This window comes from Trichomycterus rosablanca, chromosome 18, assembly GCF_030014385.1.
Source record: "Trichomycterus rosablanca isolate fTriRos1 chromosome 18, fTriRos1.hap1, whole genome shotgun sequence".
Taxonomy (NCBI): domain Eukaryota; kingdom Metazoa; phylum Chordata; class Actinopteri; order Siluriformes; family Trichomycteridae; genus Trichomycterus; species Trichomycterus rosablanca.
In genome coordinates, this window is record NC_086005.1 from 23,325,788 (window position 1) to 23,349,571 (window position 23,784).

At 39.0% G+C, this 23,784-nt stretch overlaps 3 protein-coding genes across 3 annotated transcripts; 1 reads left to right on the forward strand and 2 right to left on the reverse strand.

The window, feature by feature from the left end:
* Positions 1-823: 823 nt before the first annotated feature.
* Positions 824-10,423, reverse strand: aldh7a1 (aldehyde dehydrogenase 7 family, member A1). The gene is made up of 18 exons (XM_063013769.1): positions 10,249-10,423; positions 7,531-7,584; positions 6,568-6,633; positions 5,992-6,072; positions 5,776-5,899; positions 5,551-5,683; positions 5,408-5,452; positions 4,701-4,778; positions 4,255-4,352; positions 4,122-4,163; positions 3,942-4,036; positions 3,469-3,553; positions 3,050-3,156; positions 2,577-2,693; positions 1,873-1,970; positions 1,687-1,760; positions 1,390-1,465; positions 824-1,215 (listed from the first exon to the last, which is right to left on the reverse strand). The coding sequence occupies exons 1-18, from the start codon at positions 10,354-10,356 to the stop codon at positions 1,161-1,163; spliced, it is 1,536 nt and encodes a 511-aa protein (XP_062869839.1). The 5' UTR covers positions 10,357-10,423; the 3' UTR covers positions 824-1,160.
* Positions 10,424-12,273: 1,850 nt separating this feature from the next.
* phax (phosphorylated adaptor for RNA export) lies at positions 12,274-18,454 on the forward strand. Its single transcript, XM_063013955.1, has 5 exons — positions 12,274-12,369; positions 13,593-14,200; positions 14,864-14,984; positions 15,738-15,821; positions 16,102-18,454. Exons 1-5 carry the CDS (start codon positions 12,274-12,276, stop codon positions 16,369-16,371), a joined length of 1,179 nt encoding a protein of 392 aa, XP_062870025.1. The 3' UTR covers positions 16,372-18,454.
* Positions 18,455-20,121: 1,667 nt separating this feature from the next.
* LOC134332936 (la-related protein 6-like) lies at positions 20,122-23,341 on the reverse strand. Its single transcript, XM_063014771.1, has 3 exons — positions 23,301-23,341; positions 23,014-23,203; positions 20,122-21,421 (listed from the first exon to the last, which is right to left on the reverse strand). The coding sequence occupies exons 1-3, from the start codon at positions 23,339-23,341 to the stop codon at positions 20,432-20,434; spliced, it is 1,221 nt and encodes a 406-aa protein (XP_062870841.1). The 3' UTR covers positions 20,122-20,431.
* Positions 23,342-23,784: the final 443 nt, after the last annotated feature.

Consider the following 23,784-nt stretch of genomic DNA (forward strand, 5'->3'; position numbering starts at 1 on the left):
ATGTGAATCTCTTCTGTATCTGTGTACCACTACTTTTCAGTAGTAACTCATCTTAAAACCTGGTCCTGGATTTCAGTTGCTAGTTCTTTTATATCCAAAAAAAACTTGGTGATTGTGTGTGTGCAAGCACGTAGTTGTTGGGTGTGCTAATATTTAGAATGTAAATTGTGTACTGGAAAAATGTTGGGTCTTCAGCAACTTACCCTATGTCCAGAAAAGTTAGGACGTTTTGTAAAATGAATCAGATAAAATAAAGAACACACATTAAGTTCATAGAGAATATGATAAAAATCTTTGTATGTGTATATTGTGTAGATAATATCATGTAGCTCAGCTCTAGTACAAGGGATAAGAGATGAATCTTTTAAGTGCCGAGTGGACCTCTTGTGACAGGAAGGATGTTAAGTGCACTCTGAACGCAAGCAAGGTTTTATTTTGCCTCTCACATGTTCTGGCAAAAAAATAGTTGTCAGCAAATCCATATAATGACTAAAATACACTGATCAGGCATAACATTATTCCTAATATTGTGTTGGTCCCTTTCTATCAGAACCAGCATTAACATCTTCAGCAATTTGAGCTACAGTAGCTCGTCTGTTGGATCGGACCACACAGGCCAGGTTTCACTCCCCACGATAGATACTGACCACTGCAGACTGGGAACACCCCACAAGAGCTGCAATTAACAGGTGCCATGATGAAGAGATAATCAGTGTTATTCACTTCACCTGTCAGTGGTCATAATGTTATGCCTAGTCTGTGTATATTATAATCTCTAATTACACATAAAAATTATACACAAATAACCACACAACTTGCATTTTAGAATTTCCTTCAAAAATAAAGGCATGATTTATTTGTACAAAGCACTTCAAGGTGACATTGATAAAGTGCATAGAAAATCAGTACACACTATTATTCTGTAAGTGCTTTTGTTTTTTTAACCTTACATGTAACACTGGATATTTCTAGATCAAATCTAAGAACCGTTTTAATACCAAAACCAACAATATCAAATGTACAAAAAAATCAAACTAAGCAGAAAACAAATCTAACTAAACACAGAGTTAGAATGATTGCAGTACGTATTTGCTTTCATCTGGGGGAGTTTACGCTGGGCTAGCTGATGAAGGATGACAAATGTAGTGTTAAGCTTCAGTTCACTCAAACTTGATTCCTTGTGCCAAGGGAAGATCCTTGCTGTAATTGATGGTGCTAAATGAGAGGGAAAAAGACATTAAATAATAATAAAATGCTTTCCATGTGTAAACAACCATTCTCACTCAATTACATTAGATTTTAATGGTAGACATCGTTTTTATAGAGGTGAAACTGAGTATGAAGTATTAAAATGAACATTTTAAGTGTGAAGTGTGTGTTTGTATGTACCATGTGGACCTCCTCATGTACTGCTTCCACGAGTCACTGCCGGACTCACGTCCACCTCCAGTGTGCTTCTCACCACCTACACACAAATATGTACATGAGCATTTGGATTTGCTAGAAACCAATATAGTAACATGCATTTCAGATGTATTCAGTATTTTTAATTGCTCATATGCAGGATTATAACTGTGTAGATGAGGGGGCTGTTACTTGACTTTACCATTAATATCACAGTTAACAAATACATGGTTTATTTAAAGACATGGTTAAAATAAATGCAAAAAAGCAAGCTGTACCCACCAAAAGCTCCTCCGATCTCTGCTCCACTGGTTGGAATGTTGACATTAACAATGCCACAGTCCGAGCCTTTAGGTCTGTGGAGAAAACAAACCTTTTCTTAGACTGTAACAACCATTTCAACAAGAACGTGACAACATGCAACTTTCCACATCACCAGCGACTTTCTTTTCTTAGATTTTTACTGACCCCAGCCAGCGGAACACCCTGCCCATGTCCTTAGTGAAGATGCTGCTGGAAAGACCCTGCTTGACTTCATTGTTCCAGGCGAAGGCCTCCTCCTCCGTCTAAGGGTAAAACATGGGTAAATCAGACACAAGAGCACACTCATCAGCTAGTGTTTGGCTGCGAAAACAGAGGAACGGTAATTTTCTGATCTTATTTCTGCATGCTGTTAGTACAGGGTTCAGGTTCTTTTATTCTCTGTAGTGACTTGAGGGAGTGGGGTGAGCTAGATGGGTTATGTTAGCTCAGTAGCTCCAAATGCTATTTTTTTAATCCCGATGGATACAACCGAGCTAATAAAAGTATTTGGTCCTTTCGTTATTATGGGCCGAAATGTGTTTATTTAAATATATAATATACAACATTGTATTGACTTTAGGTGTTTTAGCCACACCCATTGCTAACAGAATAGAATAACATCAATGACATAAAATATATATGCTTTCAGCATGACTGTGGCCTGCTGGTCTGTAGAGTTTGGTGTGGACGAACTCAAGACGGCCTGTACAGAGTCCTGACCTCTTGGGATGAATTGAAATATTGCTTAGAAGCCTGTCCTCCTCCAGCATATCTTACTAATGCTTTTTTAAATGAATGGGCACCTAAATCCTATGGAAATTTAAAACATTGTAGGTAGAAAAGGAAAAAAATAGAGGAAAGGGGTTTACCTTAAATTTGATCACATATAGAATGGGTACAAAGGTTTCTGTGTGAACAATGGGGGCATCGTGTGGCAGGCCGGTAAAGATGGTAGGCTCGACATAGTTACCCGGGCGATCCATCACCTGTGGACATATTAAGAAATAAAAATTAAGCATCTGTCATATTATTGTTATTTTTCTTTTTCAAAACAACCCCGACATCCCTCACCTTCTCCTGACAGAATGCTCATCCCTCATCTGCACATGCCCAAACCATCCCAATCTAGCCTCTCAAACTGCACTTGCCCTCTAATTAACTAAGTCCTAATCCTGTCCATCCTCGTGTGTATTTTTTTCTCAAAAAATCTGCCTTTCTAACAGTAGGTGATTAATAGCATAATTATAAAAAAATCTCCATTTAAGTTTTTCATGCTTTGTTCAAAAATTAAATCGATAAGTTGAATGATAAGCCCCATACTGTTAAAGGTATTGCATCGTACCTTCCCACCACAAACAAGTGTGCCGCCCTGCTGCTTAGCCTTCTCTACAGCTGCCAGGTATTGTTCAACAGCTTGCTTGGTGTGAAGAGGACCGTACAGGGTGCTAGCTGTTAATAACAAACAAACCAAATATTGTGAATATGAATTTGATTCATTAGTTTACGATAAGTACATTAAATCTATACTATACATATATATAAACACACACTGCTTAGGAATTGCTTTTTGACTAAAGGGCACTAATTCCCACATTGGAGAGTGTCATAACTGGTAAGGCAATTTTGAGGAATTACATTATCCACATGTGGCCATAATTTTTGAATGAAATGTCCAAAAAGCTCATTATCACATGTCAACATATATTTTGTCATAAAATGTGCATCTAGTATAAACAGCTGCTTGTACTAAAATAAACTTACGATCCCAGGGGTCACCAATGCGAACTTGCTTGTAGGCCTTGGCCAGCCTTTTCACTACCTCATCATGAACACTCTCATGCAGCATCTATTAATCACAGAGGAAAAAGCAGTATAGGTTAACAGGAATCTACAGTATATACTCATACTTTAATGTACAGTGGATTCAGAAAGTACTCGCCCCCCTTAATTCTCTTGAATACTTTATTAAAAGTTAATTACAAAATAAAATGTAGCCATCTTATTCATAAAAGTAATCAGACCCTTTGCTGTGGCGCTCCAGTTGTGGAAAGGCATAGATCAGGGTAAGAATATAAAACAATATCTAGAGCTTTGAGTGTTCCCAAAACCACAGTGGCAATCAATCATTTTAATGTAAGAGGCTTCCTAATCTTGTAAGAAAAAAGTGCCTATAATAATAGTAATAATAAATAATAATAATAAATTAAATGGATAGTATTAATTGCTTTACTTACAAGTCTCCTGGTCGTGGTACACCGCTGGCCTGCCGTTCCCACTGAGGCAAAGAGAGCCGAGGGTACTACCAGGTTTAAGTCTGCATCCTCAAACACTAAATGAAAAAAAAAAAAAAAATGTAACTACCATTAATATGCATATAGCAGGGCGGTGTGTAACACTTCCAAACAGCAACTCACCAATGATTGCGTTGTTCCCGCCCAGCTCCAGCAACTGGCGACCTTTTTAATAAAGCAGATACAGTTAATACCTTCATACATACTGCCACACAAGCTTAAGCAGATATGGAAGCAGAGCAGAACCAAATCTTACCAAATCTTTCCTGCACCATCATAGCCACCTGCTTGCCCACATGAGTGCTTCCAGTGAAGGACACAAGTTCGACATGCTCGTCTTTAGCAAGCGCCGTCCTACAGACAGACCACAAAACAAGACCTAAACCCAAAGCCTGAACCTCAAATAATTAACAAAATATATGTGCACACGTGTACAGTACAATAAAATTCTTTTTCCACATTTCCCATTCTTATTTGGAAGCTGGGGTCAGAGCGCAGGGTCAGGCATTGTACAGTGCCCCTGGAGCATACAGGGTTAGGGACCTTGCTCAAGAGCCCAACAGAGGCTGCATAACAAGGCCTGGATTTAAACTGACAATTTTCTGATTGATAGCCCAAAGCTCTACCCACTAGGGGTGTCCCAATAATTTTGACCATATAGTGTACATCTTAAGCTACATACATGCTACACACTTCACTTACCCAATGTCGGCTCCGCCACATGTCATAGAGCAGATGGCACCAGGAAGGTTGTTCTGCTCCAGTACCTCAGCGACGATCCTGCATGTATGAGAAAGAAGCTCAAGTTTGTTGTAAAATTTAATTACAAGTACAGCTGGATACATGAGTTCTATTTTGCTATATGCCAGTAACAGTACTTATGGCCAATAGTTGCAGAGTTTCATAGACATCAAATAATGGACGTATCAGAAGCTAACAGAATACTTTAATGGGATGTATAATGACATGGGCTGAGATCTGCAATGGTATGAGTGGACATCTACGTCTTCTGTTGGCTGCTTTTTGGCCGTCCTCCACTCCTCCTGCCTAGCAGCTCTATCCTCAGCACCCTTTTCCTTTACATTAATAAGACTTTGCATGGTCTCATAACAAACAGCACATTTACAATATTGGGTGCACCCTATGGTGCAAACCCACTTCTAATAAGGCTCCTATATTCCAAAATTATAAAGCTTCTAAAACTGACAGTGAGGTCCCAACAACACTGCTGCACCTGATATAGTCATATATCATATATCAGGTGCAGCAGTGCAACACGCACTACCGTGTCATTACCGTGGCATTGTCTTTGCAGACCCTAATGGGTGCAGAATCATTTAAATGTTAACTTAAAAAAAAAGCTTCAATTCTCACCCAGACTGATGAATAATATTTTCAGACACACTTACTTTGTTACTGCTACACTGGTAAGAGGTGTAGTCGGAGCTCCTTTCCTGTAAAAAAAATAAAATAAAGTGGTGTTTTACCGCCTTATTTTAGACCTACTTATTGATATGTAAATATTAAGACGAGCTTTGAATTGTAGTCTCACCAGAGGCAGACGTTGCCACAGATCAGAGCAATAGCATTGTTCCAGCCATACACTGCTACGGGGAAGTTAAAGGCGGTGATGATGCCCACCAGACCCACCGGGTTCCACTGCTCGATCAGGGCATGGCCTGGTCCTGAAACCAAAATACAACTCTGCTACAACTGTACTTTTTAGTCGCCTTTTATCATTCGTAGATCCGTAGATTCATCTGAAAAAAACACATACTTTCAGATGGCAGAACTGGACCACCGATCATGCGGGAAAGTCCAACGGCGTAGTCGCACACGTCAACATACTCCTGCACCTCACCGACACCCTCCACATAGATCTTCCCCATCTCCAGAGACACCTGATTAAAATGCACACATACAGTGCGTCATGCAAAACAGAACAAATATTTAATATTTCATTATTATTAAATAGTTTTGAAACAAAGTATACCAAGCTGCCAAGAACTTTGATCTTCTTCCTCAGAGCATCTCCAATCTGTCTGACAATCTCCCCTCTCTTTGGAGCCGGGATCTGGAGAAAACGGTACGTTTTTTGTGCAGGACTTTCAACAATGGTGCCAAGAAAAAGCTATAAACATTTATGGCATTAGCAAACGCTTTTATCTAAATTGACTTACAATTGTGACTGAATACAATTCAACTAAGTGAAAGTTAGGGGCCCTTGTTATTGTCTGAATGCTAAGACATAATCTAAAAAAACAAAAACACATCTGCCACAGATAAAAGATTCAGTAAACCTGTGCACACTGTAGCCTCATGTTTCTGTTGTTGGATGACAGGTGTAAAAACTCATGTGTTCTTTGACTTGCGTAGCCTGTCTGTCTGAACATTTGAGTGGTCTGATGCATTTTGAGATGCTTACCACATAGCCTTCCTCTTACCAACCTCCTATTCATAATAAAACTCATTTTTATTTTCAGTAAATGTCAATTATATGTTATTAAATATTAACAAATCAGCTTTCTTTGTAGTGTGGTTTCATTCTTTTAATAACTTCAGTACTTACATCTGCCCACACTTTCCATGCTTCCCGTGCTTTTTGTACAGTTTCTTCATATTCAGCCATGGTAGCCTACAGTAAAAAGAATGAATATATTAATATTGTACTAAGATTAGCATTTGTCTCGTCAGAGTTCTGTACACATTTACCCATCAGTTTATGTATTCCAAGCAGAAAATGACCCCACTTGAAGATGACCTGTCAACTAGGATGGAATGACAGCAAAAAGGTGTACACACAAAGTATTTGTAGGTATATTTGTAAACAGCTTATGCTTGATTTTCAATAAAGAGCACAGATATAGTCTGTACAGAAAAGGAATATCGATTTGAAACAGCCCACAGTCCACACCATCTAGTTCAGCTCCCAACCGCTTTCAGAGATTCAACCTTAATAGAATAAACTTTTTTAAACAAAACCGATGTGAATATTTTGGATATCATACTTCATTATAAAGGTAGAAGTCTGTTTATCGTCTTATAATAACTACACTAATGTTACCAGGAAAGCTTTGATTTATTAACTGCATCCCAATTTGTGATTTGGATGTTTGTAATGAACTATAGGCTACAAACTGGACAGGGATTCACATCCCTGCTACTGCAACAGCGACTCCTATTGTCTGGTTGAGGCACCAGCATGATAAGCAAAACGATTCAGAGGACAGAATGATCCTCCTCCATACCTGTTCAAAATCAGTAACTTAGCAGTGTGTTAGCCAGGGGTTGCCAGAGTGCATAAGAAAAATTGGATATATCCCAGCTGGGACAATGGAACGCCAAAATTGCAAAATATTTCCAAATCTATTTTTTGGATAAGGAATTGTCACTATGATGGTGGTAAATTTTTAAGTGCATGAATGTCACTAGGAACTACTCTGTCTATTCTGTAGTTGCACATTCACTGATTCTAAATTACCCAGGAACTCAAATTCTACAAAGTGATGTTTGTAATCAGATCAGAAGTTACCTGTCGAACTTTGGCAATAGGTTCATTGTTGGCAGGGCAGTATGACGTGACCACCTACAAACAAAAAGTAATAATTAGACATGAAAAGGATGTTATATTGTACAAAATATTTATTTCCAGTACAATACGGACACACTTCATTGTCACTGAGTCTGTTCTATTGCTTAAGTGACAATGAAGTTTGTCAATACTGCCCAGTTCAGATCCATTACAATCCTGGCCAGAATAGTTAGTAAAAATAATTAAATAAATGAGTTAGTAAAAATAATTAAATAAATGAAAATTATAGCCAGTGTTTGAACTACATTGACATAAAGCTGCAATACAATAACGTTTTTAGGTTTTAACAGCACTTTTAATACACTACAGACACCCCTCTTTTTTGTTGATCACATGTTTATAAAACAATTATTTCAAATAAATTAGAAGCTTTTAACATTGTATTAACAGTTTAGGAAAGGGTCTGCCTTGAACTGGAGGGCTTAAATTCTTCATGGTGGTGAGCCAAAGCACTCCTACACATACTCTTTTGACCAAATGGCCACAAATTTCCACAGATGTACTCCAAAATCTTCTTGAATACATGGTGGAGACTTTAAGAGTTGCAAAGGAGGGTCAACATCATAATAAAACCCATAATCGCCAATAAAATGGAATGTCCAGTGAGCTTATGGTCAAGTGTCCACTTACTACATGTGGTCATATAGTGAGCATACTTAAAGAGAATGACATTGTTCATAAGACCAGTTATATTAGACATATGAAATGTGTTATAATACATTCATAATGGTTTAAAATGTATTTTCTAACTTGTATTAGTATACACTGAATCAAACACGATTTTACAGTTATTCAGTCACTGGGCTGAGCAACGGGGTCAAACTGGTTAAGCTGCAGTTCTGTCAAGTTTGCAAAATGTTGGAACAGTTACAGTGTATCACAAAAGTGAGTACACCCCTCACATTTCTGCAAATATTTCATTATATCTTTTCATGGGACAACACTATAGACATGAAACTTGGATATAACTTAGAGTAGTCAGTGTACAGCTTGTATAGCAGTGTAGATTTACTGTACTCTGAAAATAACTCAACACACAGCCATTAATGTCTAAATAGCTGGCAACATAAGTGAGTACACCCCACAGTGAACATGTCCAAATTGTGCCCAAATGTGTCGTTGTCCCTCCCTGGTGTCATGTGTCAAGGTCCCAGGTGTAAATGGGGAGCAGGGCTGTTAAATTTGGTGTTTTGGGTACAATTCTCTCATACTGGCCACTGGATATTCAACATGGCACCTCATGGCAAAGAACTCTCTGAGGATGTGAGAAATAGAATTGTTGCTCTCCACCAAGATGGCCTGGGCTATAAGAAGATTGCTAACACCCTGAAACTGAGCTACAGCATGGTGGCCAAGGTCATACAGCGGTTTTCCAGGACAGGTTCCACTCGGAACAGGCTTCGCCAGGGTCGACCAAAGAAGTCGAGTCCACGTGTTCGGCGTCATATCCAGAGGTTGGCTTTAAAAAATAGACACATGAGTGCTGCCAGCATTGCTGCAGAGGTTGAAGACGTGGGAGGTCAGCCTGTCAGTGCTCAGACCATACGCCGCACACTGCATCAACTCGGTCTGCATGGTCGTCATCCCAGAAGGAAGCTGACGCACAAGAAAGCCCGCAAACAGTTTGCTGCAAACAAGCAGTCCAAGAACATGGATTACTGGAATGCCCTGTGGTCTGACGAGACCAAGATAAACTTGTTTGGCTCAGATGGTGTCCAGCATGTGTGGCGGCGCCCTGGTGAGAAGTACCAAGACAACTGTATCTTGCCTACAGTCAAGCATGGTGGTGGTAGCATCATGGTCTTGGGCTGCATGAGTGTTGCTGGCACTGGGGAGCTGCGGTTCATTGAGGGAAACATGAATTCCAACATGTACTGTGACATTCTGAAACAGAGCATGATCCCCTCCCTTAGAAAACTGGGCCTCATGGCAGTTTTCCAACAGCATAACGACCCCAAACACAACCTCCAAGATGACAACTGCCTTGCTGAGGAAGCTGAAGGTAAAGGTGATGGACTAAACCCAATTGAGCACCTGTGGCGCATCCTCAAGTGGAAGGTGGAGGAGTTCAAGGTGTCTAACATCCACCAGCTCCGTGATGTCATCATGGAGGAGTGGAAGAGGATTCCAGTAGCAACCTGTGCAGCTCTGGTGAATTCCATGCCCAGGAGGGTTAAGGCAGTGCTGGATAATAATGGTGGTCACACAAAATATTGACACTTTGGGCACAATTTGGACATGTTCACTGTGGGGTGTACTCACTTATGTTGCCAGCCATTTAGACATTAATGGCTGTGTGTTGAGTTATTTTCAGAAGACAGTAAATCTACACTGCTATACAAGTTGTACACTGACTACTCTAAGTTATATCCAAGTTTCATGTCTATAGTGTTGTCCCATGAAAAGATATAATGAAATATTTGCAGAAATGTGAGGGGTGTACTCACTTTTGTGATACACTGTACCAAGAATCAATGATCGACCTGGCATGTTTGCATTGCATTGCTCCAGATCAAATCTTCCACATCAATGAGCGAAAACGAACTGATTTGCAGGATGACAGGGCCGGTTGGGCCTCTACAGTCTGTAGCCCTTCAGCCTGGATGCTTTTATATTTAGCAGTTGTCACATGTGCTAACGTTAATCCTCCCGTCTTACCTCTCCTTTTCCTCCCCAGGTTCCGTTGTAAACACCGTCGTTTTCCTCACTCAGACCTAATTCTTTGAGCCAGGCGTACTTCGGTTGGTTAATGAGAAGAGTAGACATGGCTGCAGCTGAACGAATAGTCAGAGAGCACAGCTTATTCTTATGAGTAAAGTACCGGAGGACACCACAGGCTAGCGTACGCTGCATGATTGGAGATATCTGATTGATAGTGCGCATGCGTGACTCTAGTACTCATCATTGGCCTAAAAGGACTCTCCCCCAAGAGCCGTTTGAAAAGCGAGGAGTCGACTCTTTTTGTGAAGCTGATTCAATTTATATTTCCTAATTAACAAAATATCATTTATTAAATTATGCCTGTTATAAAATGTTCGTATTAAGATTGTACATAATAAAACATAATATAACTGCAATGTAAAAATAACATATGTTTAGTTAAAAAAATAGAAAAAAAAAGAAAAATAAAATGTATACAATCCTGAAAGTGTATTGTAGCCAAGAGTATTACATTATCGTAGATTGACATGAGCAAACTATGATACAAACTACAGTAATTTGTAATTATTTCAAATAGTTATAAATAAATAAATAAATAAATACAAAGATTTCTACCTAAATGCAACCTGCACAATCTAATCCTAATTCATACATGCAGTATGAAAAACATATACTATGTATACTAATATATGTTTATTAATTTAAATTATATTCTTGACGCAAACTATTTCTTATTCAACTAGTTCATTTATAATAAAGAAAAAAAAAAAACAGATTCGGGAGTCGGCTCCCAACTTTACTTAAAAGAGTGGAATTAAAGAGCCGAATTAAAGAGTCGAATGTAAAAACCGACCTGTTCACCAACAACACGTTATTTATTTACCCGAAGAAGCTCTACAAGGCTGCGTAAGAAATATCACACAAAAAAAAACAGCCACCTTTTTAGGGGACACAAAGTTAATTAGGCTTCCTCTTTGTCCAGCTGATTTTACTTATTATTACTTAGTAAAAGCCGTATAGAACTCATGTAAACCATGTAGATTGAATAAATATATATATTTGTGGCTTACAAATCTATTTGTTGTAATTAAACACAATATTTAGGCTTCTTAGGCTATTGGTAGCCTAGTGTTGCGGGATAAAAAGAATATTTATAAGGTTTTAGATTGGTAGAACATTAAAGTAAACCGAAGAGCAGAGTGGCGCAGCGGAAGCGTGCTGGGCCCATAACCCAGAGGTCGATGGATCGAAACCATCCTCTGCTAATTTTATTTTCTTAATATACATAATCGTGAACTATTTTAGTTTAACGAGTCAGTCAGTAATCTTTAGTGGTTAACTTTACGATTATTATTATTAATATTATTATAATTATTTATAACACCATTTTATTTGCCTTATGCTTGAATGTAGGTGTGTTAAATGGTGAATGTGAATTCGTCAGTACAGAAATAAAACTCCGAAGATTAGTGTTTACATACGATTTTTTTTAAATGATAAAATTCTAATTCATGCAACGTAATAATTAATACATTCTAAAACAACGACAAACATCTGTCACGTTATTGAATTGTTCTTGCTGTAACCAAACAGAAACCTTAAGGGAAAACAGCGCCTTCAAGTGAGTTAAATTGGTATTACATGACAGTAGTTGTGGAATATCGCATACATTTTTGCGGTGCCACAGCGGATTTTACACCGCTTAATTAAAAATAGTTACAGATATATTAAAACGAACAATAACAGTGCAAATAGTAACAGCAATTAACTATGACGGTAATAATACTAAATGTAAGTAGTAATAACAATAAAAAATAAAAATAAAATAGGCTGCACTTGACCAGCCTGCTTCTGCGCCGCAGCGTCCCTGATCACGTGTGGTAAGATCCGCCCAGCAGGTGAAGTTTTGTTCCAGTCGGTTTTCTGTCCAATCAGAAGAGTCGCTGTGAAAATGTAACCAATCAGACGCGACGCTCCCGGCGTGAGTTTCTCTTTTACGTAGAACTTTTTGTGTTGAGAGAAATGGCGGGTCACAATAACGCTATGGAGGATTTGGAGGATGGAGAGATAAGCGGCTCAGATTCAGAAGCTGTCATGGCTTCGGATAACCGACAGCAAGTAAGAACATTAACATTCGTTTAGTGTTTTACAAGACTGGGGTTTATTGTTGAGCTCGTTAGCATGTTAGCACAACAGTGCGTTAGCTTGGCTTTGTGGTTTGCTAACTGCTAATAGCTCTATAATTTATTTACATTAGTATTTATAAGCTGCATGCGTGTGAATTACAGCCAGCATTTGATAAATAATAGCTGTATAACTAATAACTAATTCATGTATTCTAATAACTGTATTCCGCACAGGCACAGCCTCCCATTTTACCTTTACGTTGAATTAACCTTTAACTTTATGTTCACTCAGTGGCCACTTTATTAGGAACACTACACATTTCTTTGTAGCAAGGCCTTGCGAGCATCATTCCTTGTTCTCATGATTGCAGTACGTAATTGTTGCACATTCATGATGCTTATCTCCAGTTCTGTTACATCCCTTGTATGCTGTATATTCGATTTACATCTAGTGACTGGAGAGGCAATTAAAGCTCATCTTCACCCAGCCAGCTTAAGATGGCTCTGTGACATGACTGTTCCCACATACTTACACCATCAGCAGCCTGAACTGTTGACACAAGAGCGGTACATGGCATCATGACTTTACCATCTACATGACACAGCAAAAAGATCAGTTAACCTGTGCCCACTTTAGGGTCATATGCCTTTTTTGGATCAGGGGTCTTCTTCTTTAGCCCATCCATTTCTATGTACGATGTGTTGTGTTTTCTGAGATGCTCTGACCGTGGATCCTTTTCTCAACAGTGTGTCTAAGAGCAGCCCATGATGATGGTTCTTCGCTGTCAATCAAACAAGGAAGCAACTCAATAATTTTAGGACGGCTTTGCACTTTCACAGTAGTTGTGATCAAGGCTTTTATTGATGTGGTTTTGGTTTATTAAGCCGTATTAAGTTTGGTGGGTTTTTTGTTGTGTTTTTATTTAAGTTTAGAAACGATTCAGCTTTAATGTAGACCAGTAAAAGTGATTCATGCATGATTTGCAGGTTTTGCTGTATCAAAATATAATAATTATAAAGTTAAAATGAGGCAAAAATAAATAAATAAAGATTTTTATTTAAACATCAGTAAGTGATGAGTTACTATCGTTATCTAAATCAGTAGGAGAATTTACAATTGGTGCTTCCATACATTGGATGTAACACTGACACTAGCATTCCCAGGTATTAAGAAAAATATTTAACATTTTTATATTTGTTTGCACTTCTCTTTAGACGGCCCCTGCAGCAGCCTTTTCAACTCAGTCTTTCCAGAGCAGGCATCCACAGACCACCCCAGCTGTCACCAGTTACCGTAGCTCCATTACTAGAGACTCCAGTGAAAGCGACTCGGACTCGGAGGAAGAGGCTGCAACATGGAGGAGAAAGCGTCAGAAGTGCTCCAACGCTCCAGTACCCGTGCCTCCCACAGCTTTCAGAGGCTCTGCTACTGCGGCGGGGCCTCCGTGCCGTAAAGTGAACAACGTCTGGGGTGCCGTGGTGCAGGAACAGAGCCAAGAAGCCGTCGCAGCTGAGCTCGGCATCCTGGGAATGGAGGGAAGCGTGAGCATGGACAGCCGCCAGAGTGAGACCTACAACTACGTTCTTGCAAGAAAACTGATAGAAAAGGAGAAGCAAGAGCAGGGCATGGAGGCCATTCTGGATGGGCAGCTAGACGAGTGTATGCAGCAAAAGTCAGAGGAAGAAAACGGCGACGGGCACCTGAAGAGAAAGAGGTCGGTTAAGGAACGGCTGGGTCCAAGAGCTGAAATGGACTACCAGGGGCGGTTTGAGGTTACTCCGGATGACCCCGAAGACAAAGTGATCGATGAAATAGCTCACAGGTAAGAAAAGTGGCTGATAAATTCTGAAATTGATAGATTTATCAATAGTGTCCAGGCCCAGTCAAGGTGGGATGATTCTGTGTTGGTCACTTAGCATTTTAACTGTGATTTATTTCACACACCTTTGTACATTTAAAGGTCTTTTGTTAGCTTTCTTGCATGTCCGAGTTTTAGGTAGCAAGGTAAGCTAATTGCCTGTATACAAACTAATCTCTCGTGTAGTTAAAGTGTTCTGAAAAAACATACAAATGGCACGCCATAGAGGTGGCTCTAAATATAGAGCTTATAATGGCGATGAAACACAACACAACAAACTAATCATTGTTATATTTTCATTAAATCATTTCTAGTATGGTTGTGTTCTATTTATTTATTTAAGTTGATAGACTGCAATAATGTAGAAAATGTGTTTTGTTTTTTTGCATTTTTTGATTAGCTGTGTATTATTGTGAGGACCAACTTTTAGGCCACCATAGCAAAACAGTTAACTAACTTCTTGCTCATAGACTTCACTAAACAAATTAGAATTTTATTTGCAGTGCAATTTGTTGTTGTTCTGCAACACTGGAACCGTATGTCCAGTACTTCTGTATAGTGTTATAGTATATTTTACTCTTCTCTGTTGCAATATGTAATAAACATGTTTCTTGTTCTACTTGAAAGGTTAATGGAGCCAAAAAAGGACTTAATAGAGCGAGTTGTGAAGGTGATTGGCTCAAAGAAAGCACTAGAGCTTCTGTCAGAGACTGCAGCTATTGAACAGAATGGAGGTCTTTACACTGTGGTAAGGAGTAAATGTTGGAATAAATTCAAGTTTTACTTGGTGTTGGTTTCTCAAGCTATTTGTTGAAAGTTAAACAACTGACAAGTGCAGATATATGTAGTAAGGTTGTAGTAAGGTTTTAATCAGGGTTGTGGGGGTGGGTGCTGCAGCCTATCCCAGCTCTCTATGGGTGCGAGGCACACCAAAACACCCTGGACAGGACGCCTGTCTATCGTAGGGCAGACACAACAACACATTTACACCTTTACACACACACACACACACACACATATATAAGGGCAGTTTTTATTTTCTCATTTCTCATTTGCATGTCTTTGGACTGTGGGAGGAAACCGGAGCTCCCGGAGGAAACCCACACAAACACGGGGAGGACATTCAAACTCTGAACAGAAAGGAACCAGACCGCTCCACCTGGGAATAGAACCCAGGACCTTCTTGCTGTGAGGCGACAGTGCTACCCACCATGCCGCCGTGCAGCCCTTTTGCAAAGTACAGATTATTTTAAAAAGTATTTGGTGTATCACGAGTTGGTAGAACAGATTTAAGTTGCAAACTGCAAATCCACTGAACGTTGCCACTAATACAAATGAATGCTCATTGTAAAGTATTAATATAGCAAAATTAAGGATATAAAATGAAGTTCAATAAACGGTCTTAATTTTTTTAACTTCATTTTAGTTTTTTAAATGTATAAAAGTATTGTTTAAGTTTGCTTTATCTTTAAAAGTTTGGTTAAATGAGTTTGTTTTGCAGGATGGTAGTAGAAGGAGGACCCCTGGTGGTGTTTATTTAAATTTGCTGAAGAACACTCCTAGTATTTCTCGTAAGCAGGTCAAGGTACATAAGCAACACTGATCACATAATAAAGACCATGTGTGTAATAATTGTTAGTTTTTTAACATTAATTACACGTGTCTTTGGATATTTGCAAAGGAAGCTTCATAAAGAGGTTATTATAGCTCATTAAACAACACTAATATAAATACGTTAAATAAGATATTACATAGATACACATCTACCTTGTGCATACCTGAATCCACTTGATGGCACTTAATAATAATAATAAACGTAAATAGAATTGTTTAAGTAACTTCTGTTGGATTTTTCTGTTTCTTAGGAAATATTCCTTGAAGAGAACCAGAAAGAGTGTAACAGCAAAAAGGCCGCCAATAAGCGACGGAGGCACATAGTGGCTAAGAAGATGAAACAAGCGATCACCACTTTGAACCTGCAGGAGCATGACGAGAACTCACGAGAAACCTTTGCCAGCGACACCAATAACGCTCTGGAGTTGCTCGAGGAGGCCGGTGAGGACCAGCCGGAACCCGCTCTGGGTACAGAGGACACTGCCGTAGTTTACAATTCGAATGACCTCGAGGTCTTTTGATTCATGCTGCTTTGTGTGTTTGAGTGACTGTAAGGACAGCGAGAATGAATCTACTGTTTTGTTTAGGGATGTTTTTTGGACTTGGGTGACACTGAATAATTTTTTAATAATGTAAGTATGTATTAGTTGCTCTTTAATCGTCTAATTGGCACTTATACAGCAATATACCAGGTGGGCTAGACAGACAGACAGGCTGGTCATATACTGGGTTTCAATTTAGTACAATTCCTGGATAAATAATTATTGTTTCCAGAGGACATGAAGGCATGGATCAACAGAAAAGCTACTGTGGCTCAAATTGTAGATCATTTTAAAACTGGTCTAATACAAAGTACATTAAATCTTGTACACCCTATGGACAGAAGTATTGGGACACTCCTTCTAATCATTGTTTCAGCCACAACAATTGCTAACAAGTGTAATAACTCAGTTCTATAAAGAAAATGATACGCTTCCAACATTGCCCCGACAGTCAGCATGACTGTGAGCCTGTGAACAATGCTAGGTCTATATAGAAAGACATGAAGAAAAGCTTAGTTTAAAAACGTTCCAGTGGCCTACACAGAGCCCTGACCGTAGCCCTACTGAACAGCTTTGGAATGAACTGGAACATCAATTGCATCAATTGAGGCTTTCTTGACCAACATCATTGCCCAGAAACATTTGATATGTAGTGTAGACTGACTGTAATTCATTGGATTTTAATCGAGTACAATTCCTGGTTAAATAGAGGGTCAGTTAAATGGTTTTGTTTATTTGACTGAACATTGTCTCACTACTAAACAGCATTTGGTTCATAAATGAGTTTATTTGTATATTAAAGAATATTGTTCTCTGCACAAGCATCCAGCAGTTTATTTATTTTAGAGTCCCTCTCTTGTGGGCTTTGTTCTTGTTTCTCTTGAATGGCTAAAGCTGTTTCCTTTGTCCATTAGTATTAATTCATTGACCTTAAATGGCCAGGGCATCTTAAACAATGGTTCCATTTACAAAAGTTTGCCTGGGAATTGTACTAGATTTTAACTTAGTTTTTTTTTTTTTTCAGTCTGCCCTAGTGTTAGGGACTGTGAATGACTGTGAGATAGGTATAGGTGAGGCAGGCAACCTAACCCTGTGATGCATTGTTTACTTAAATAAACCATTGCATCCAGTTGTGCAAGTTGAGTTCTGCACCTCAGTTCATGAAACATTGACCTAATTTGTCTGGTTTTGTCTGTTTCTCAAAAAAGAAATGTATTTAAGGGTAAATTATTTTTAAAGCTGCTGTTTTATCATTTTTAATTATTAAAAGCAGTCAGATGTTATTTCCTTTTAATTCAAACCTGCTAAATAAAATGTAAATTGCTAAGTCAAAGTGCATTTGCACAGGAGTTTAAGTCTATGTACCTAACACAGAAGTGATGATTGCTCTATGCTTTATATTATTTTGAGAAGCCAATTTCAAGGATTCACTTGTTTGGCCACTAAGTTCATATATCTGTTCTTGTTAAAACGCTGTACATGTGAGGTTAGTAATAGGTTGAATCAGTGTCACCGTTTATGATCTACAGATTTCAATAAATGCTTAAATGCTGTGTTGTAAAAACAGCTCGCTCTTACAGGACAGAATGATGAGTTGGTTTGTTACCAAGAAATGAGCTTTGATGAAGAGTTTGTATTACATAACAGGAATCTTATAAGTGTCTTAAAATCATACAAGCTAATATTGATACTTGTTCATGCACTTATTCTCTACTACGACATTGTTCATTTCTGAATCACATTCAGATTACCTTAGCAGTCAATTTGTATTAAGGAGTGTGTTGATAAATGTACAACCTCAAATCAGAAAAGTTGGGACAGTATGGCAGTTGCAAACAAAAAATGTGGTGACTTTTATTTCATTGCAGATGGTGTGAACCCAAGATATTTCATGTTTTGTCTGATCAACACATCCCCAAAAAAATTGGGACTGGGGCAATTTAAGGCTAGTATTGAGGTAGTAATAGGGTCCCAACTTTTTCACTTTTCTGATTTGGGGTTGTAAAATGGTTTTAATCACCAATTGTTAAATAAAGATATAACCATTTAAAATACATCTTAAGCTTTTGTTTGTTTGTTTTTTTTTAAGTGTGACATTAATTGTCTCTCAATTTTATATAATTTCATTTATCTTTTCAGCTGTTAGCATTGGGTTTGGGTAAACATTTGGTCATATAATGTATATTTAAGTTTAAAAGCTCTGTCTGTACATCGTCTGGTCTCTTTATGTATTGTCACGACCACATGCCTGCCTGCTGATGTCACAAAATGTCATGCGCCTTAGTGATATAATTGATAGTTTCCTGTCTTTTGTGCTAAAACTGACTCACTGTCCTCTCTAAATCACGATTCATCCAAGTTTAGCTCAGGGATGTTTAGTTCTCTCGCTTTATTTAGAATGAAGAGAAAAATGTTTAATTGTGGATTTTTAACGCAGTATAAAAATAAGTGTTAAACATTTGAGTGTTATGACAGGCTCTCGAAGCTTTTCAGCCTGTAGAATGAGAGAACCTCTCGAATGAACAATGAGTTTTTTTCCCGACAAATTATTATGCCAGCTTCTCCATCATCTATAATCCACAGTTAGAAAATGTCAAGGCTTTTGAAGCACTGAGGGTTGTGCCAAGTATTAATAAAATGAAGCTGTTAGGAAAGCTCCTATTGACCATCTAAAACTCAAACTGACCATAGTTCTTAAGAAACATCCACAGTAAAACACCACCAACATTACTTTCTACACCAGTGGTTCTCAACCTTGGGGCCATGAGCCTAAAGGGGGAGGCCTAGAAGGGGTCCTGTTGCATTCAGTAAGAAGAGTACAAAAGAACCACACGTGATGGGACAGGAAAATCAATAGGCTATTGACATACGGGCGATTTCTTGTAATGTCTAGATCTATTTTAAATTGCCTATAGCCTACACTGTATTTTTGAGAACGGACACATATTTGGTTTGCCCACCACAAAAGTGCAAAGATCAAAGATACCAGAAAAATATGCAGAGCTTACACTTTTAGGACATTTCTTACCATGTTTTATTAAACGTTAAACAAACACATCACACCTTTAAAACCATCAGTTTAATAATTTTTAAAGGTTTATGGGTTAATGGGTAATTTTAGTGGGTTTATCACCTCCTGCATACACTGCAGCCAAGGCAGGAACAAACCCTAGACATGGTGACGGTCCATTTCAGGGCACCATACACTTGAGGAAACCTAACATAAAACCTGTAAACTCCTTACAGACTGTGATTAGAGGTGAGTTAAATTCACCCATCATGGCTTTTTAATAGGCTATGATTAGTAGCAGAGCATTGAATATTGTTTGGTATTGGTGGGTGGACAGCCTACATTTAAAACAAATGATGCAGTGGGTAACGCTGTCACCTCACAGCAAGAAGGTACTGGGTTTGGTTCCCCAGTTGGGTGGCCAGGGTCCTTTCTGTGTGAAATTTACATGGTTTTCTTAAGTCTGTGTGGGTTTTCTTTCAGATGCTCTGGTTTCCTTCCACAAGTCCAAAGATGTGCAATCAGGCCACTGGAGCTACGAAAAATTACTCTGCGGGTGAAGGTGTGTGTGCCATGTGATCGACTGGCGACCAATCTGGGGTGTGTCCTACCTTTTGCCCAATGACTCAGACCCACTGTGACCCTGACCAGGATAAAGTGGTGGTAAAACAGACACGAATGAATGAAGTCAACTTTATTTAAATAGCACAATCATCATGTCAAAGCAGTGAATATAAATAAAATAATTACAAGAACTAATGAGCCAAGATAAAGAAACCACAGACTAATAACTATAAAACAAAAAAATGACATGTATTTTTAAATTAGCCCTTTTTATGTAGGCATAGAAATGTCACCAATAATCTACAACACACAGTGGAAGACTGGGAAAATTGGGAGAAATACAGTAAATAAATACATTAAATAAATAACCTTCATTTAACATCTTCTACACATGACAACAATGCTGGCAAATCAGCATGACAAAATGATCCATAGCACATTTATCAAACTGCTAATTTAAGTCATTTATTTGTGTAAAGAACAACAAAGTCGCCTTCTAGCTATGATGACCTGAAAACCTTTACTCCCATCCGGACCATACGGTAGACGCAGCACTCCCTGCGGCAGCGTCTCTCCATTCAGGGTCCCTTTTGGAACGATCTTATTAAGCTTAGTCTCCTCTAAAGCTGACTTTAGTTTGGGCTTGGAAGCCAATTTGCGCCTTTGCGGCCGGTCTGATGAACGGTCGAGGTTGCGCCGTCGCAGCTCAGGACTGGTGTCTGGGCTCCCCCAGATTTCTGAGGCTAAGAGCGGTGACATCCGACGGCCTGGTAAGGGTGAACAGGCCAATCTGGGGCAGGAACGTGGGCTACTCGAAGGGCTGCATACCTGAGCGGAGGAAAATTGACGAACGTTGACGAGCGGCAACGAGGAGGTAAATTCAGACTCGGAGGAGCTGCATGCTGAAGAGTCGTCACCACAAGCCTGCAACTGTGACATGCGCCGGTTTAAGATGGAGATCGATTTTTCATTACTTCTGTCCTCTGACCCCACCTTGGTAGGCTTCTTCTTTGAAGGCTTTCCCACCAGAAGCACCCTCATGTTACCATCAGATTGGGAGAGTTGGTGGTAAGCACGTCCAGCTCCTTCCAGATCCTCATATTCGACCAACACACTTTCCTCAGTGAACAGTTCAGGGTATCTGTAGCTGTATTTCTGAAGCTCTGGCGGAAGCTCTCTGCCTGGACGGTTGACCCGAGCCATAGCGATGGTCCCAAATGGCTCCAGAATTGCTAAAGCAGCCTCCATGGTGCTCTTGCGAGGTGACATGTCCTCTGTCTGATTTGTATCTGGCACGTTCCAGACCAGTAGCAGTTTGCTTGCTACATGAAAGAGGACTGACTCAGGTACTGGGTTCAGTCTGCGCACTTTGGTTCCTTCTTCATTAACCTCCAGTTTTAAAGAGTAGCGCAAGGCGTAGGCTGTTACCCGCCAGTCTTTGGTCATGTGTTTAATCTAGAAACAGGTATGAACAAGATGTTATGGCACATACCACAGAGTAAATAAAGTAATAAAATAGATGTAAAGATTTGATAGGATTTGCAATCTTACTTCTCCACTGATAGATGGAGCCAGATATTACTTTACCTTTATAATTTAGCACGAAACACCTTTAAAGAAGCTAAATCGCATTTACACTACGTTGTCAAAATTATGTGGACACGTGATCGTAAACTGCTGCAGATCCTATATCAAAATTACGGCCATTAAAATGAAGTTGACACGCCCCACCCCTCAGTTGCAGCAATATCAGCCTCCACTCTTTTCGGAAGGCATTCCACAACATTTCATAAATGTCCTTGAAAGGAATTTGGTCAGAAGAGCAGGAGAAGCCCTGACTTGCAAGGAAGGCCAGTCACTGAAATTCCTTTACACCAAACTTGTCTAACCATGTCTTTTTGGAACCCACTTGTGAGTCATACTGGAACATAGTGCTTTTTACAAGCAGCTTCACAAAATCCAGGACCGACAGTCCAAAAATCTCTGTTGAGCAAGCCAAGGGCGACAGTGGCAGGGGAAAAACTCCATTAAAACTACAGAAAAAAACCTTGAGAGGAGCCAGATTCAGTTAGGACCTCCATCCTCTTTGAGTGGCCTGGAGAATAATTTAAATTATTAGGATTTACACAATCATACATACACAAAATTAAATTAAACTAAAAGTTATAACTAGCAAACAATAAACAAGCAATTGAAGTTCTTCAATAATCAGTCCAGTTTGTAATAAATTCCTTAGTGAGTATTTTGGGTGCAAACATGCCAGGTTATTTACAACAGGTGTGGCTGTATCACACAAACGTTGTGTCCACATATATTATAGTTGAAATTGGAAATATTTAACCCCCCTTTCGTTATAAGGTATTATTTCATAATAAGTCAAGTAAAGTCAAATTTATTTGTATAGTGCTTTTTACAATAGACATTGTCTCAAAGCAACTTCACAGAATCCAGGACCGACAGACCAAAAACCTCCGTTGAACAAGCCACGGGCGACAGTGGCAAGAAACACCCTTAGAATTACAGGAAGAAACCTTGAGAGGAACCAGACTAATTTAAATGAATAGGATTTACACTGGTATTCAACCCCCAGCCTCAGTACTTAGTGGAACATCGACATAATTTAAAGCAAATGTAGCTCTGCAGAACAGATTATAGTTTTAAACTCTAATTTCTTTGGGGGGGGGTTAGGGGTATTTCCGATTATAGCTGTTGACTTAATTCATTATCTACTAGATTTATGCTGAACCCCCCCTGACCTTGACCGGGATGGAGCAGTTAGTGAAAATGAATACATAAATGAATATCAGAATCCATTATTTGAACACCCCCTCCCAAAAAAGATACATTAAAAATGTAAATAAATAAAACATGGTTCATTTCAGTGCCATACTGGTACTATACCATTTTTTGATCGTGTTTCACTATTGTTATTGGGCATAATTTTTTTGCAAAAAAAATATGTACATGATTTATCCCAAATTCAATATCATATTGTCTCAAGGACCAACATTAATTTCAATTCCGGAACAATAAGAAGATTTCATTACCTTTTTAAAAGATGTCAGCAACTTGATATTGATGTAACCCATCTTATTTCTCCTCACATGCTTCAAAAGAAAAGCATCCTTAGCCAAATTCTCATCAGACAAGTAGTATTCAATCTGAGAGACCATCTTCTTTATGAGATCAGCATCCGGAGGCGTCCAGCTGTCAAGGTCTAGGTCTTCGCCGTACTTGCTGAGAAGGGCAACAAAAAGCAGATTGTACAATAAGTAACAGTGAAAATAATAATAACAATTAATAATAATAACAAATCACACATAATCAATCTTACTATTCAGTGGTAATGCTCTTCATTGTGTCTTCAGCTCTCATTGCCGGGTAGTTCAGTGTTCAGTGCCTGTAAATGACAGTCGATGTGTGATTATATTCGTCAGAGCTCGAGTAGCTTGAACTGCCTGGATTGTTCCTCTTCGGCATTATAAATCCACTGAATACACCCACACAGCCTAAATGTCATAAAGCTCTAACCAATCAATAACGTTTATGGTAATACTGCTGTTTTTCATTTGAGGATGCCCCCACTCACCGGCATCACAAGAGCCTCTTAAAAACTTCTGAACACCTTTTGAGACAAAAATAGCAATAGTTCGTGACCACTGGAATACACTTTCAGGTATTATAGGTATATTTTTAAACTGTACTACACACCTACGCTTACCAACAACACAAGAACCTCTACCTACTCACTCCTTTAGACTATTCAGTCCACTTAGACTAGTCAGTCCATTTTTGGTCCTGTTTTGGGATGGCTGATG

Coding starts and splice junctions, on each gene's coding strand:
- aldh7a1 (XM_063013769.1), bottom strand. CDS start 10,356: ATGTCTACTCTTCTCATTAACCAACCGAAGTACGCCTGGCTCAAAGAA. Junction 2,694..3,049: donor CACTTGTTTGTGGTGGGAAG/GTACGATGCAAT, acceptor ATATGTCCACAG/GTGATGGATCGCCCGGGTAA. Junction 1,971..2,576: donor TATATGTGATCAAATTTAAG/GTAAACCCCTTT, acceptor TTTTACCCTTAG/ACGGAGGAGGAGGCCTTCGC.
- phax (XM_063013955.1), top strand. CDS start 12,274: ATGGCGGGTCACAATAACGCTATGGAGGATTTGGAGGATGGAGAGATA. Junction 12,370..13,592: donor CTTCGGATAACCGACAGCAA/GTAAGAACATTA, acceptor ACTTCTCTTTAG/ACGGCCCCTGCAGCAGCCTT. Junction 14,985..15,737: donor ATGGAGGTCTTTACACTGTG/GTAAGGAGTAAA, acceptor TTTGTTTTGCAG/GATGGTAGTAGAAGGAGGAC.
- LOC134332936 (XM_063014771.1), bottom strand. CDS start 23,341: ATGAGAGCTGAAGACACAATGAAGAGCATTACCACTGAATA. Junction 23,204..23,300: donor AAGAGCATTACCACTGAATA/GTAAGATTGATT, acceptor TGCCCTTCTCAG/CAAGTACGGCGAAGACCTAG. Junction 21,422..23,013: donor TGCTGACATCTTTTAAAAAG/GTAATGAAATCT, acceptor ACCTGTTTCTAG/ATTAAACACATGACCAAAGA.